This window comes from Carassius carassius, chromosome 27 (genome assembly GCF_963082965.1).
Source record: "Carassius carassius chromosome 27, fCarCar2.1, whole genome shotgun sequence".
NCBI lineage: Eukaryota > Metazoa > Chordata > Actinopteri > Cypriniformes > Cyprinidae > Carassius > Carassius carassius.
In genome coordinates this window covers 1,992,498-2,010,039 of record NC_081781.1, presented here as the reverse complement: position 1 = coordinate 2,010,039, position 17,542 = coordinate 1,992,498, and the positions used below count along the sequence as shown (strand labels likewise).

The window sequence follows — 17,542 nt, the reverse complement described above, 5'->3', positions numbered from 1 at the left end:
GTCACTTTTTCAATTTAGTGCATCCTTGTTGAATAAAAGTTTAAAAACTAAATTTACTGACCTCAAACCTTTGAACTTGGAACCCATTTTACTTATTTTAAAATATATAATATTTTTACATATTATATTAATCAAAAATATATTATGATACACAATATAATTCATGATCGAAACAATATATGTGAAATTATTTCTCTATTGTCTTGTCTGGTGATATGCTTTTCTTTTAAAGCAGTAATTGAACATTTTTGCAGTTTTGACCTACATTAATTAAGAGACTATATGTGACCCTGGAACAAAAAAGCAGTCTTAAGTCTCTGGGGGTATATTTTTAGCAATAGCCAAAAAACATTGAATGGATCAAAATTATCGATTTTTCTTTTATGCCGAAATCATAAGGATATTAACTAAAGATCATCATCCATGATGATATTTAGTCAATTTCCTACTGTTATTATATCAAAACTTCATTTTTGGTTAGTAATATGCATTGCTAAAAAATAAAACTTTAAAGTCGATTTTTCTCAATATTTAGATTTTTTTTTTTTTACCCTCAGATTCCAGATTTCAAAAAATTATTGTCCAATCCTAACAAACCATAGATGCATCAATGGAAAGCTGAATTATTCAGTTTTCAGATGATGCACAAATCTCAATTTCGGAAAACTGACCCTTATGACTGGTTTTGTGGTTGAAGGTCACATATGAGACAATATATCAGAGCACTAGAAAGGAACTATTGAAGTCAAAAAGGTGCTAAAAACTCACAACACCGAAAATATACTCTTCACTTTATACAGTAATATTCATGTTAAACTAAAGATATTGAGGAAAAAGCACTGTTTATATATTCTGTTGTCATTTCTTCACTTTTACGCAGCACTTTAAGGCAATCTCAGTTGTTTATGGTTTAATAATGCCATCACTATTATTAGATCAGCTCTGAATCCTAACCTTACCTGAGGTTTAATAAGAGCGCTCTGTGTTGATGGTCAGGGTGGACATGGACTCGAGCGATGAGAGCGATATAGACGATGATCTGGAGCAGCCGGCGGTGGTGAAAACCAAACATCACGACCTGATGATGAAGGGCGAGGGCGGGAGGAAGGGCAGCTTCTTCAAACAGGCCAAAAAGTCCTACCCCATGTTCCCTACACACGAGGAGCGAATCAAATGGGACGAGTACGGCGAAATCATCAGGTGAGTTATTTCCCTTCAGATGGTTATACAGTACCATAGGATTTATGGGTTTGTGCTGCTGTGTTGTGTACCTTCATGTTCTGTGTTTACTCTAACCACAGGCCCGAGGAGTTTCTGGTTCCTGAGCTCCAGGCCACAGAAGAGGAGAAGAGCAAGCTGGAGTCTGGACTGACTAACGGAGAGGAGCCGATGGAGCAGGACCTGTCTGACGTCCCCACCAAATGCACCAGCGTCACACAAGCGCTAGACATCAGGTGATCATACATTTCATCAGCAGTCTGACTCTTATTACTGATTACCGTATTTTCCGGACTATAAGTCGCACTATTTTTCATAGTTTGGCTGGTCTTGCGACTTATAGTCAGGTGCGACTTATTTATCAAAATTAATTTGACATGAACCAAGAGAAAACATTACCGTGTACAGCCTCGAGAGGGCGCTCTAATGCTGCTCAGTGCTCCTGTAGTCTACACTGAAAACATAGAGCACCCTCTCGCGGCTGGAGAAGGTAATGTTTTCTCTTGGTTCTAAATAAATGCGACTTATAGTCCAGTGCGACTTATATATGTTTTTTTCCTCATCATGACGTATTTTTGGACTGATGCGACACAAACACACATTTTTGTTTTACATATAATATCTGTTAAAATATAGAGGTTCCATATATAAAAATATATTTTTTAGAAAATAGAAAAAAAAATTATATTATAAATTATAAAATTATATTATAGATTTTAATTTTTGTAATAAATATTATCACATTTATGAGATACCACAATATTCATGATTTATTCTATACATTTAAAAAACATTTTTTTAAAGCTAATGTCAAATTTGTGCACTATAGCAATGTTCAGGACTTCTATTGTAAAAAAAAATTCTACTGTAAAAAATATTCATTTAGAAATTGCTAGTAAATACACAAACAATTACAAAGAAACAGGAAGTAACAGGTTCAATTTTAAATTAGAAAGACTAAAATTGTATTTTCTTGTAAAATATACTCCAAATAAATAACTTTATAAAATATTTTTACGGTGTATATATAACTACTGTTTTTATTTTTATTTTTAATTTTTTCACAAAATGCTAAAGTTAAAATAAAAGTATTCAACACTTTGAAAATATTAAAACCAGTGTTCATTTTATTTTATTTTATTTTTTTCAGGATCTGTTCTATACATTTTAAAACAAAAGATGTATACCAGGATAAATGTTATTAAAAGGCAGTGTTTAGGATGTCATCCCTATATAATGGCGCTCACCCTGCAGTGTTTGAATTGTTACAAACCAGTGCATCACACTTTTACCAAGATGTAGCATCATAGACGGATCCTACTATGGGATGAAATTAGACTCAAAATGATTAATAGATGCACGCAAAAATATCAATGTACTACATAAATTTTATACATGTATTTTACAAACCACAAACAAATGCCTTTCAGTTTGATTCAGGATTAAATGAATGTGCAGCGATTTGTACATATACAGACATGTTTGCAAATAAAAGTCTGAACGAAAAAAAAGAAAACCTGGTAGGCTATTATCACGAAGTTCTTGTTTGGCCAAATTAATATAAGCTATTCTGTGTCTTAAGACGACTTAAGGTAGAACAAGTTGAATAAAACATCTTTATTTAATTTCTATGGGCAGAGGAGAATAGAAAAACCAAAAAGAAACAAAGAAAACACAATGTAACATTCATAAACTGTACACAATGGAATGCGCATGTGAGTGGGGCTGTAGTGGCATCTAGTGGTCGCTGTTTCTCTTTGGCTCAGCTGCGCGTGGATCGCGAGCTGTGTGTGTGTGGATTGGGAAGGGCTCAAAGGGCGGAACGAAAGTCTCAAAATTCAAATAAATCAAATAGAATCGACTCAGAAGCTCAGAATAGATGCGGATGAATGCATGCACATCGCATGATCCACAAATGCACAATTTAATCCCTACATGCACAAATTATGATAACGTTTGTATTCACAAATATGTCTCTATTTGAACAAAATGCTGCACATTAATGTAAATCTTAACTCTGCAGACACCGGTTGAAAAGCTTTTGTTTCAGTGTAGTGACGCACATTCGCAATTTTTTCAAATCATGTACACGTTAATGAATTGCACCATGCCTTGTTCCTTAGTAGTCGTGTGTGTGTGGGACATGAAATGCTGAAAACTGTGAAAATGAAGTCTCAATCCAAATGAACCGAACAAGATTGACTTGAACTAGATGTCAATTAATGCACGCGTGTCACCCGATCCACTTATGCATGGATTCCTTTTTGCACAAGCAGTTTATGATATATTAATGCAGAACAGAACATTTTTATTCGCAAACATGTCTGTATACCGTATTTTCTGGACTATGTCGCACTTTTATTCATAGTTTGGCTGGTCCTGCGACTTATAGTCAGGTGCGACTTATCAAAATTAATTTGAAATGAACCGAGAGAAATGAACCAAGAGAAATGAACCAAGAGAAATGAACCAATAGAAAACATTACCGGCTACAGCCGCGAGAGGGCGCTCTATACTGCTCAGTGTTCCTGTAGTCTACACTGAAATCATAGAGCGCCCTCTCGCGGCTGGATACGGTAATGTTTTCTATTGGTTCTTGGTTCTAAATAAATGCGATTTATAGTCCAGTGCGACTTATATTTGTTTTTTTCCTCATCATGACTTATTTTTGGACTGATGCGACTTATACTCAGGTGCGACTTATAGTCCGAAAAATACGGAATGTACAAATCGCTGCACAATCATTTAATCCCGAATCAAATTGAAAGGCATTTGTTTGTGGTTCGTAAAATACATGTATAAAATTGATGTACAGTACAGACCAAAAGTTTGGACACACCTTCTCATTCAAAGAGTTTTCTTTATTTTCATGACTATGAAAACAGTCTCCTCTTGACAGTTGTTCTAGAGATGTGTCTGCTGCTAGAACTGCTGCTGTCTGACCTGGTCTCTAATCTGAGCTGCTGTTAACCTGCGATTTCTGAGGGCTGGTGACTCGGATGAACTTATCCTCCGCAGCAGAGGTGACTCTTGGTCTTCCTTTCCTGGGGCGGTCCGCATTTGAGCCAGTTTCTTTGTAGCGCTTGATGGTTTTTGTGGCTGCACTTAGGGACACTTTCAAAGTTTTCCCAATTTTTCGGACTGACTGGCCACTCGTTTTCCTGTACTTAGCTGCTTTTTTCTTGCCATAATACAAATTCTAACAGTCTATTCAGTAGGACTATCAGCTGTGTATCCACCTGACTTCTGCACAACACAACTCATGGTCCCAACCCCATTTATAAGGCAAGAAATCACACTTATTAAACCTGACAGGGCACACCTGTGAAGTGAAAACCATTTCAGTTTGAAGCTCATCAAGAGAATGCCAAGAGTGTGCAAAGCAGTAATCAAAGCAAAAGGTGGCTACTTTGAAGAACCTAGAATATGTCATATTTTCAGTTGTTTCACACTATTTTGTTATGTATATAATTCCATATATAATTCCACATGTGTTAATTCATAGTTTGGATGCCTTCAGTGTGAATCTACAATTTTCATAGTCATGAAAATAAAGAAAACTCTTTGAATGAGAAGGTGTGTCCAAACTTTTGGTCTGTACTGTAGTTCATTGAAATTTTTTTGCATGCATCTATTAATCATTTTGAGTCTAATTTCATCCCATATCCTACAGCCAGTTAGAAATACCCAGGTCTCTCCCGGACACACTCAGATGTCCGTGTTTCCCGATACACTGCTGTCAGGTTTAACAGAATAATTAGCACTTCTGTTTAATAACCCTCCATCCTTCTCTAATGAACTGCTCTTCTGTGGTTTGTGTGTTTATTTGCCGCTGAACTGATTGATAATGTGAGTTCAGACTCCATGAGTGATTCTAATCTCCAGTGGTGTTTAAAAATGTTTCAATCATTCGAGATTTGAGCTTAATTTAATGCTAAACACTTGCCAGCATTTTACAATTATCATTCTATTAGTTTTATAGCTTAATAATTTGAAAACATCAGAATTAAAATAAGAATACTTCAGAAAGAAAATAGACATTATAGCATGTCAACACAAAATATCTGCTAACATTTACTATTTTCGTGATTTATTGTGTAAGTGAAATATTTGGAAGAGAAATGGATACAAGTAAACGGTTTAAAATGGTAAATAATTATTATTTTATAAGATGACAATTTAAATAAGTTTCAAAGCTTTTCAGGTTCCCACCAAAACCTCATCAAATGAAGGCTAAAAAAAGTTCTTTGATTATTTTGTAAAGTTAAGCAATATATTGTACAAACAGGATATACAGACATCGAGTCTTCTGAAAAAATAGTAATTATTAATTAATTGTAATAATTAAAATAATATAATTATATAAAATAATTGTAACATTATAATTAATAACAATTAAAATACTATATAGTAATATAATTAAATATTATTATGATCAATTTATATATATATATATATATATATTCGGGCTTGCATAGACTATTCGAGTAGTTGAGTGATTAACCAAATGCATGCACAGAGTTTGCAAGTACACGTGAATTTTAGGATTACAATTTTTTTGTGTAGCTGTTACTTTCTATGAATCTGTGTTGCATGTAAAATTAAAATATGTAACTTAATAATTAGGGATGTGCACGAAGTAGAATACTTTATTTGGAATGGCATGGATAAAGGCTTCAAAAACTGCGCAATATTATACACAGACCTCTAAAGTCACGAGTGTGAAGTGAATGAATATAAACTTTATGAATGAAAAGAGCGCAAATCAAACACAGCATTGCTCTTGTCTCTCCGTGCATCTCTCAGAAATCAGAGCTTGGCAAGAGAAATATCACCTATAATAATAAATCATACACGTTCTATTATTTATATATATATTTAAAACGTAATGTTTTAAACCTTCGGCTACGATATGATACGAATGAATAGAACAAGCACAGCGCACTCACCATTCAAACAGCCGCGCTGCGTGTCCCAAAAACCAAACCAGTTCTCTCTAAAGAGCAGGCTAATGATCAACTTTGATACAGATACATTTTACTACTTGTCCTATGTGTTTGCATCTTTATCTTTTGTTGGTTTGCGTGGCACACACACATTTGTTTAATGAAGTTCACAAAAATACTCGCTTATAGAGTTCTGCGTAATGAAAATGTGTGCACTGAATTAATTCAGTCGTGTCCAGATGATCACTAAACATTTGTCATGGCATCGCTCTGCTTGCATGATAAATATATTTTAAGAAAATAATAATTATTTTAGTTTAACATGGCATAGGCCTACTTGTTCAATGATAACTATGAAAAAAAGATAGTCATAACGGTCTTATCAAGTAGCTGTACGACGTTTCACCAGGTTTTATCCGAATGTAGATACGAATACTTCTGTGATTTGTTACAGATGCAAATATAGATACAGATACTGGCTGTTAAATGAAATTTTAAATAGGTAATGTGATAATTATAAAGTTTTTTTTTCCATATGTAATTGTTACATTAAGCTATGAATTAATAAGCATTTATTGATAAGAACTATTTCATGTCTTTTAATTCACACTAGCATGAACCACGAGTAGTCAAATAACTAGAGTATTTTTTTAAAAGAAATCGACTAGTAGTAATCAGTAGTCATGCAACCCCATATATATATATATATATATATATATATATATTGTATTGTTTGTTCGCACTTTCATGGCAGTCTGACCCAGATATGGTGCGGTCAGAGTCATTGATTCATCTGTTGTGTCCCTCAGAGCTCGAGTCATGTACATCGATTACGAGGGCCGTTCTGACGGCGACTCCATTAAAAAGATCATAAACCAGATGAAACCCAGACAGCTGATCATAGTTCACGGGCCGCCGGAGGCCAGCCAGGACCTGGCCGAGTCCTGCAAGGCCTTCAGCGGCAAAGACATCAAAGTTTACACACCAAAACTGCAGGAGACTGTGGACGCCACCAGCGAGACTCACATTTACCAGGTAATAACTCTCTCTGTCACACAAAAAACTGACATTTCAACAACTTTGTGAAATGCCAACTGAGGTCATATAAATAAGCATATATGTTTGTGCTCTCAAACGATTCATTGCAATTAATCGCATACAAAATAAAAGTTTTTTTGCATAATATGTGTTTGTTCTGTGTATGTTTATGTATATACACATACTGTATATATCTAAAAATATATACATTTTAAATATATAAATTGTAATATTAATAAATATATTTGATAAATAATATACATATTTTTCTGAGCATGCATGTGTGTGTACTTATATTTATTACATAATATTTATGTAATAAATATATAGAGCACACAAATATATATTATTTAGACAAACTTTTTTTTATGCGATTTATCACGATTAATCATTTGACAGCACATATATATATATTTATATACAGCACGTTAATATTACGACTATCTGCACAAAATGCCCTGAATGCACATGAACTGTCTATGTCAGTTTGTGTCTTCAAGATGCTCCTCTCTCAGTCACAGATTATGGAAAGTGAAACGTAATTCAATAGGGATAGTTGGATTTATTCACACGTTAAAATATTTATTTAAAGCTTCTTATTTACAGCATTATCTTAACAGGCTGTATAAAAACTGTAGTTCTGTTTGAAATACAAAACATTTGAGGACCCCCAGATAGCCAAATGTGAATGTTTTGCTAAAGTATGGCATGCTAAATCCCATCTTGCTGCTTCATATATAGATATTAAGAGAAGGAATTGTTCGCTTAAGGTTCTGGGAGTTTTGAGTTGTCGATGTTTCAAAATAGCATCATTTATCATGATGTCATTGCAAAGTGTGAGATGCTCACAGACTGATGGAGCTGTAAATGTCTCTGCAGGTCAGACTTAAGGACTCGTTGGTCAGTTCGCTGCAGTTCTGTAAAGCCAAAGACACGGAGCTGGCGTGGATCGATGGCGTTCTGGACATGCGGGTGGAGAAAGTGGACACGGGTGTCATCGCAGAGATGGGAGACGCCAAAGAGGAGACGGAGGACGGAGAGCCAGCCATGGATGTCGAGCCGGACCTGACGACTGAGCCTAGCGCCGCGGCTAACCAGCGGGCCATCAAGACTCTGTTTGGAGAGGACGAGCGGGAGATTTCGGAGGAGAGCGACGTCATTCCCACACTGGAGCCGCTGCCAGCTCATGAGGTGAGACACAGCAAATACAGGACAAACTACACCTTTAACCTGCGCTGCTCAAGTTCTGTTTCGTTTAAGTAGATGATTGTTGCAAGCAAACAATTACTACGTGCTATATAGACATCCTTTAATAACAAGTCAAAATACAAATTTCTAAAGATTTCCAAACTAAATACAAAAATGAAAAATATTACGTTTAAATCCAATTCAGAATATATTTATTTTTATATATATTTTGATATTTACAAAAAAAATTTTTTTTATATATATATAAATGTAATTTTATATTACAGTATAAAGTTACATTATAGGCAACAGTTCTCATTTTCACTTCATTTTATTTGATGAAATAAAATAAATACCAAAGGCAAATAAAAAAAAAGCTAATAATGACAAAAACTTTTTAATAAACTAATTAATAATACTATGTAGACATATTGTAAAGTAAATATAATATTTAATAATAATATTTATATTAAATAAAAAGTTACAAAACGCAACAAAATAAAATTAATTAAATAGATTTTTGCTTAAAGTTGAAGTTATAAAATATAGAATTCAAGTCTGCTGCAATACAGAGCAAGAGAACTGAGGAAAATATATGTGAGGTGAACAGATTTAATGAGGATGCAATGATCTCATGACGAAGGTTGAAATCTAGCTCTGTATTATACAGCTGATCACCAGAGGAAATATGTTCAAATAGCAACATCTCCTGGGTGTTTGTGGGAATAACACGTGTTCTCCTCAGGTCCCGGGTCATCAGTCTGTGTTCATCAACGAGCCTCGTCTTTCAGACTTTAAGCAGGTTCTGCTGCGTGAAGGGATCCAGGCAGAGTTTGTGGGTGGAGTTCTGGTGTGTAATAATCTGGTGGCTGTCAGGAGGGTGAGTGGAAGCACATCACACCACATAATATGCAAATCACCTCTTATGAATATTTGATTAGTGGCCGGCTGTACAATCAGGATGTGTTCTTAATGTGTGTTGCAAAAAGCCAAATTTGGATCCGACGACTCGGGACATTGCCTTTAAAAAGACATGTATGCAGCGATCTGTACATATTTTTTAATTGAAAAATGAAGCATAATTAATATAGCAATGCTTCTGTTCATTGAGAATCTTGTTAAGCCGTCAACACAAGCACAAACAACAATTTTCCTACTGTATCCCACAATGCAGTGCTTCTTGAGTTTCCATGGTAATATCAACCATTGTATTTTTAAATTCAAATCATTATACATTTTTTGACGTAAACTTGGATCATAAATACATGTGAATTTTTGAGAAAACTGGGTGTCATTTGCAGAATGAAACTTGTAGTTTAATGATGTCATGTGAATATCAATTAAGAAAGATTTACCCATCCATAATGTGTAAAATTTTGCATGTTTTAACAAAATAGGAGTATATATATATATATATATATATATATATATATATATATATGTTTGTTGCACATGAACTTGAAAAAAAACTAAATATTTTGTTGTAATATATATGCAACAATAAATAAAAATATATTGCATAAAATGATTAAAGTAATTTGTCTGAACATCCATCCATCCATCCATCTTCTTCCGCTTATCCGGGGCCGGGTCGCGGGGGCAGCAGTCTAAGCAGAGAACCCCAGACTTCCCTCTCCCTAGACACTTCCTCCAGCTCTTCTGGGGGGACACCGAGGCGTTCCCAGGCCAGCCGGGAGACATAGTCTCTCCAGCGTGTCCTAGGTCTTCCCCGGGGTCTCCTCCCAGTGGGACGCGCCCGGAACACCTTCCCGGGAAGGCGTCCAGGAGGCATCCGGAACAGATGCCCGAGCCACCTCAGCTGACCCCTCTCGATGTGGAGGAGCAGCGGCTCTACTCTGAGCTCCTCCCGGGTGACTGAGCTTCTCACCCTATCTCTAAGGGATCGCCCAGCCACCCTGCGGAGAAAGCTCATTTCGGCCGCCTGTATCCGGGATCTTGTCCTTTCGGTCATGACCCAAAGCTCATGACCATAGGTGAGAGTAGGAACGTAGATTGACCGGTAAATCGAGAGCTTCGCCTTGTGGCTCAGCTCTTTCTTCACCACGACAGACCGGTACATCGACCGCATTACTGCAGAAGCTGCACCGATCCGTCTGTCAATCTCCCGTTCCATCCTTCCCTCACTCGTGAACAAGACCCCAAGATACTTAAACTCCTCCACTTGAGGCAGGAACTCTCCACCAACCTGAAGTGGGCAAGCCACCCTTTTCCGACTGAGGACCATGGCCTCGGATTTGGAGGTGCTGATTCTCATCCCAGCCGCTTCACACTCGGCTGCAAACCGTCCCAGTGCATGCTGAAGGTCCTGGCTTGATGAAGCCAACACGACAACATCATCCGCAAAGAGCAGAGACGAAATTGTGTTGTCACCAAACCTGACCCCCTCCGGCCCCTGGCTGCGCCTAGAAATTCTGTCCATAAAAATCATGAACAGAACCGGCGACAAAGGGCAGCCCTGCCGGAGTCCAACACGCACCGGGAACAAGTCTGACTTACTGCTGGCAATACGAACCAAGCTCCTGCTCCGGTCGTACAGGGACCGGATAGCCCTTAGCAAAGGGCCCCGGACCCCATACTCCCGGAGCACCCTCCACAGGCCGCCGCGAGGGACACAGTCGAATGCCTTCTCCAAATCCACAAAGCACATGTGGACTGGTTGGGCAAACTCCCATGAACCCTCCAGCACCCCGTAGAGGGTATAGAGCTGGTCCAGTGTTCCACGGCCTGGACGAAAACCACACTGTTCCTCCTGAATCTGAGGTTCTACTATCGGCCGGATTCTCCTCTCCAGTACCCTGGCATAGACTTTCCCAGGGAGGCTGAGAAGTGTGATCCCCCTGTAGTTGGAACACACCCTCCGGTCCCCCTTCTTAAAAAGAGGGACCACCACCCCGGTCTGCCATCCCAGAGGCACCGTCCCCGACTGCCACGCGATGCTGCAGAGGCGTGTCAGCCAAGACAGCCCCACAACATCCAGAGACTTGAGGTACTCAGGGCGGATCTCATCCACCCCCGGTGCCTTGCCACCGAGGAGTTTCTTGACTACCTCGGTGACTTCAGCTTGGGTGATGGACGAGTCCACATCTGAGCCCTCAGCCTCTGCTTCCTCAATGGAAGACGTGACAGCGGGGATTGAGGAGATCCTCGAAGTATTCCTTCCACCGTCCAACGACATCCCCAGTTGTGGTCAACAGCTCCCCACCTCTACTGTAAACAGCATTGGTAGGGCGCTGCTTCCCTCTCCTGAGGCGCCGGACGGTTTGCCAGAATCTCTTCGAGGCCGACCGATAGTCCTTCTCCATGGCCTCACCGAACTCCTCCCAGGCCCGAGTTTTTGCCTCCACAACCACCCGGGCTGCAGTCCGCTTGGCCTGCCGGTACCTATCAGCTGCCTCAGGAGTCCCACAAGCCAACCAGGCCCAATAAGACTCCTTCTTCAGCTTGACGGCATCCCTTACTTCCGGTGTCCACCACCGGGTTCGGGGATTGCCGCCTCGACAGGCACCGGAGACCTTACGGCCACAGCTCCGAGCGGCCGCTTCGACAATAGAGGTGGAGAACATGGTCCACTCGGACTCAATATCTCCAGCCTCCCTCGGGATCCGGTCGAAGCTCTGCCGGAGGTGGGAGTTGAAGATCTCTCTGACAGGAGGCTCTGCCAAACGTTCCCAGCAGACCCTCACAGTACGTTTGGGTCTGCCGAGTCTGTCCAGCTTCCTCCCCCGCCATCGGATCCAACTCACCACCAGGTGGTGATCAGTTGACAGCTCCGCCCCTCTCTTCACCCGAGTGTCCAAGACATACGGCCGGAGGTCGGATGAAACGACCACAAAGTCGATCATCGACCTACGGCCTAGGGTGTCATGGTGCCACGTGTACTGATGGACACCCTTATGCTTGAACATGGTGTTCGTTATGGACAAGCTGTAACTAGCACAGAAGTCCAATAACTGAACACCACTCGGGTTCAAATCAGGGGGGCCGTTCCTCCCAATCACGCCCCTCCAGGTGTCACTGTCGTTGCCCACGTGGGCGTTGAAATCCCCCAGTAAAACGACGGAGTCCCCAGTCGGAGCACTTTCCAGCACCCCTCCCAGAGACTCCAAGAAGGCCGGGTACTCTGCACTGCCGTTCGGCCCGTAGGCACAAACGACAGTGAGAGACCTATCCCCGACCCGAAGGCGCAGGGAAGCGACCCTCTCATTCACCGGGGTAAACTCCAACACATGGCAGCTGAGCTGGGGGGCTATAAGCAGACCCACACCAGCCCGCCGCCTCTCACCATGGGCAACTCCAGAGTGGTGAAGAGTCCATCCTCTCTCGAGGAGTGTGGTTCCAGAGCCCAAGCTGTGCGTAGAGGTGATCCCGACTATCGCTAGTCGGAACCTCTCAACCTCACGCACAATCTCGGGCTCCTTTCCCGCCAGTGAGGTGACATTCCACGTCCCTAGAGCTAGTTTCCGTGTCCAGGGATCGGGCTGTCGAGGCCCCCGCCTTTGACTGCTGCCCGATTCTCTAAGCACCGGCCCCTTACAGTCCCTCCTGTAGGTGGTGAGCCCACGGGAATTGTCTGAACATTATTTCCAAAATAAAGGTACATTTAATTATTTGATTATTTACTTTAAATGCAGCCAAATATTTTTTATCAATTTATATTTTATTACTTTATTTAATATATTTAATCTGTGTGTGTTTTTTGTGATGTCACATAAACCAATTTACTTTATTTAAATGAATCATGATGGTCTTACTCTATCATGTGGAGGCCATGTACGCAACCACAGTTTTATCAGTATATACCGTATTTTCCAGACTATAAGTCACACTTTTTTTCATAGTTTGGCTGGTCCTGCGACTTATAGTCAGGTGCGACTTATCAAAATTAATTTGACATGAACCAAGAGAAATGAACCAAGAGAAAACATTACCGTCTACAGCAGCGAGAGGGCGCTCTATGCTGCTCAGTAGTGATGCGCAGGTCGTCTCATAACCCGCGGGCCCCGGGTTGGTTGGTGCGGGTTAAGAAATTGGCACTTTATTGCGGGGCGGGTCACTAAAAACTAAATGTTTTAAAATCCATTATGTTGCAGGGAATTTAGTGGAGGAAATTTTGATTCTTTCAAGAGATTTGTTGATTTTCAGTTTGTTCACCAAAATGATTCATTCACTGATTCGGTAAGTGACCATTTCTTCATATTATATAAATACGCCAGCAGTTGGTGAAAAAGAATGTCTTATGTGTTATGTCTTAAGTCAACGAACGTATTTACTGTGACAAAAACTAATTTGGCTTTATTAAAGTGTGTGCATGATCGCATTAAATAAATTAGAGCTGTAATCGGGCCTTAAAAGTTAGGCCCGACAGGACCCGAGCCCGACAAGTACATTTTGATTGACAGCTTTTTAAAAGCCCGAACCCGTTTACAGCCCGACATTATTCAAATGTGCACACGCACACAGCTCTTTTGCCTGTCTAAAATGAGTCATTTATTCATGCTTTAACATAATTTATTAATAACTAACGTAGACTACACCATTTGGAAGTTGGAATAAAGAAATAAAATAAGTCCTCTGTGACATCTTAACATCTCAGCACTCTAAATAGACATAGGCTCATTTAGCCTATAAACAGACCAACGCACCAATAAAAACAAGTCTTTTTTAACAAATTAAATTAAGATAAATGTTTAATTAAGATGGGTATTTGGCAATAACGAAATTAAGATAAAGGCTCCGCCAGATTTGCTTCACCACTAGCAGCTGACATTTAATAAAAGAATAATGCCAACATTATATTTAAGACTCAATGAATATTTAGTTTTCATTTTTAAAAACTTTATTACTCACAGCGATTAGGCTAAGCCTACATGTTTTTGAGTATGGGTCACCATACTTGGCTGAATGTCACTTCACTCACTTTTTTGGAAAATGATTGAATCCACTGTAGATGGTTTCAGCGCGTTCCTGAGCTCACTGATGGTGCGTCATTATTCACTCATTATTCTCATTATAAACATGGTCAAAACTTTTCCACACCTTTTTCACACTTTGCTTTAGTTGATGGTGCAACCAAAACGTAATTGCCAGAGGCAAGCCTCCGTTACACCTACACAGCATCCATTTTCGCATCTTTCTCGTACTAATCGAAACACATCACATGACCGCTCGTTTACCTCGCAGAGCCTGGCCCGAGCCCGCGTAAGATGATATAAATTAAGCCAAAATAAACAATTTATTTAGACTATTTATTTAAGAGCTTAAGATCTTTGCCCTAACCCGACGGGACCCGATGGGTTCGGTCGGGTTCGGGCAAAGATCTTAAGCTCTTAAATAAATAGTCTAAATAAATTGTTCAGATTAACAAAGCACAAGGTTTTATCGGGGATTAAACGTGGAGTTATGTTCTGTATTCCAAATATGAAAACAAGCGTATGTGTACCAATAACTGCGCTTTGTATCTGCTGATTGCTGATCGGGATTTACATGCTTGGCCGACTGACCCTACTCTCATTCATTTCATTCACGAACGAGATGTATCACTTCATTCAACTCTTTCATCTGCGAGAAGATCGTATTCGTTCACTAGATTCAACAAGTCACATGCTCCGTCACATCTTGAGTAACTCTTTTTGACAGGATGAAACAGTTCACAGAGCTGTTCACGAGCTGCGCATGCGCTGCTGATAGCGCCGCGCTCGCGTGCTGCTGTGGCAGGAACTTCATTGAACAAGAAATGAGTCTTTTACTGTCTATGGTCAGTGGATTACGTAAACGAGAACGATTCGTTCACCTAAAAGATTTGTTCACGAACGAACCATCATAGTGCAATTACCTATAGCCTATATTGATAAGGTTACGATACGAAGGTCTAAGTAGCAATGTAACTTTTAAGCAATGTAAAAAAAATTTACTTTATTTGCGGGGCGGGCTGGGGCGGGACAAATAATTTCATAAAAGCGGGACCCGCGGGTTGGAAAAAACCCCGACCCGCGCATCACTACTGCTCAGTGCTCCTGTAGCCTCACACTGTAAACATAGAGCGCCCTCTCGCAGCTGGAGACGGTAATGTTTTCTCTTGGTTCTTTGTTCTAAATAAATGTGACTTATAGTCCAGTGCTACTTATGTTTTTTTCCTCATCATAACGTATTTTTGGACTGATGCGACTTATACTCAGGTGTGACTTATAGTCCGAAAAATACGGTAATACTGGTAAGGCCCCGATATACTTCAAACAAATTTCGTTTTCGTTCTTCGTTTGAAGGCAAAAAGAAGTCCGAAAAGGCTGAGCGACGGTATACTGTTAACGAACTTGCCAACACCCCCGCACTGCTGGAGGCGGGGTGTAAATTAATGTAAACATTTGTCACGAAGATCGCGTGTATCCCCTAAACAAATTAACAACGATGAAATGAAGAAGTGTAGACAATCTAGGTGTGAGACGGGGCCCAGTGATCAGAATATTATAGACAAAAGAATAATGATTAGCAGCAGTTCAGAGTCAAGTATCATATTTGCAACAAAAAAGAATCAAGCCATTTCCATAATCAGTACTTTATGGGAAGTGTGAATGGCTCATAGTCTGAAAATTTTAGCATGAAAAAAAATATTGGAATCCGTTTGTTGCTTTATTTTATTGCTGTTCATTTATTTTATTAAACTGGATAAATTATTTTGATAAAAACAAAGGTTTATTATCGTATAATTGTTTGGCATTCATTTACTGTATACCCTTTAAATTCGCTTATTGAAAGAACAGCAGCAGCATGGTGTAACATTTATTTGAAACATGCATTTGGTACTTGCTACCTTATATCTTTACTCTTTCTTTTCATGGATTTGGAAAACTTGTCTCGGATGTTTCTCTGAATTTTGCCTGATTTTGTTCGAAATGACATCATATCAGTTTGTTCTTCCATTTTGTTTGAAGTATACCAGGGCCTGTATATTGCCCACCTCCAGTATTTCATATATATATATATATATATCAGGAACCCCCCACGATATGACTAGTTAGCCAGACTTTTTATAGATCCAGTGGCAAGTGTTAAAATCATCTTGATATTCCAGCGTTATGCTGTTTTGCTATGCAAGAACACATCCTGTATGTACTGTGAACAGCTCTTGACATGCTCACCTGAACACTGACCTCAATGACCTCTCTCTCTCTCTCTCTCTCTCTCTCATTTAGACGGAAGCGGGCCGCATCTGTCTGGAAGGCTGCCATTGTGATGACTACTACAGGATTCGTGAGCTGTTGTATCAGCAGTATGCTGTAGTTTAACAGATCTCAATCAGCTCCAGCCCCTCCTTTCATTTCCTTTCCTTTTACAGCTTTTGAGTTGTGTGTATTTTATTATTGTTTCCCCCCACGTTTACATGGCAGATGTTCTCTCTGAAAGGGACCCAGAAACAGAGCATCTGTCTGGACTGAAGACGAACAATGCTTTTGTTCAAAACTGCTGGATGCAAAGAATCGTTTAAGCCTTTTTTACCCCTTATTTTTCTCAGATAAACTTCATTTTCATAATGAAACATTGTGTCATTGTGAGTTTGTGCAATTACAGTTATTCATTTCAGTTCTGTTATAAAAAAAATAACTTGGGCTTGTTCAGAATAGCATACTATCTGCAGTGTATAGTATACAGTCATGGCCAAAAGTTTTGAGAATTACATAAATAGTGGAAATTGGAAAAGTTGCTGCTTAAGTTTTATAATAGCTATTTGCATATACTCCAGAATGTTATGAAGAGTGATCAGATGAATTGCATAGACCTTCTTTGTCATGAAATTTAACTTAATCCCAAAAAAACCTTTCCACTGCATTTCATTGCTGTCATTAAAGGACCTGCTGAGATCATTTCAGTAATCGTCTTGTTAACTCAGGTGAGAATGTTGACGAGCACAAGGCTGGAGATCATTATGTCAGGCTGATTGGGTTAGAATGGCAGACTTGACATGTTAAAAGGAGGGTGATGCTTGAAATCATTGTTCTTCCATTGTTAACCATGGTGACCTGCAAAGAAACGCGTGCAGCCATCATTGCGTTGCATAAAAATGGCTTCACAGGCAAGGATATTGTGGCTACTAAGATTGCACCTAAATCAACAATTTATAGGACCATCAAGAACTT

General features: G+C 39.5%; 1 protein-coding gene across 1 annotated transcript in view; it reads left to right on the top strand.

The window, feature by feature from the left end:
• Positions 1 to 16,887, top strand: part of cpsf2 (cleavage and polyadenylation specific factor 2) — a 33,873-nt gene extending 16,986 nt beyond the window's left edge. The window contains exons 10-15 of the mRNA XM_059512071.1: positions 997 to 1,200; positions 1,302 to 1,454; positions 6,974 to 7,199; positions 8,082 to 8,393; positions 9,136 to 9,270; positions 16,601 to 16,887. Coding sequence (XP_059368054.1) covers positions 997 to 1,200; positions 1,302 to 1,454; positions 6,974 to 7,199; positions 8,082 to 8,393; positions 9,136 to 9,270; positions 16,601 to 16,693 — 1,123 coding nt within the window. The 3' untranslated portion in view covers positions 16,694 to 16,887. The remainder of the gene's footprint in view (positions 1 to 996; positions 1,201 to 1,301; positions 1,455 to 6,973; positions 7,200 to 8,081; positions 8,394 to 9,135; positions 9,271 to 16,600) is intronic.
• Positions 16,888 to 17,542: the final 655 nt, after the last annotated feature.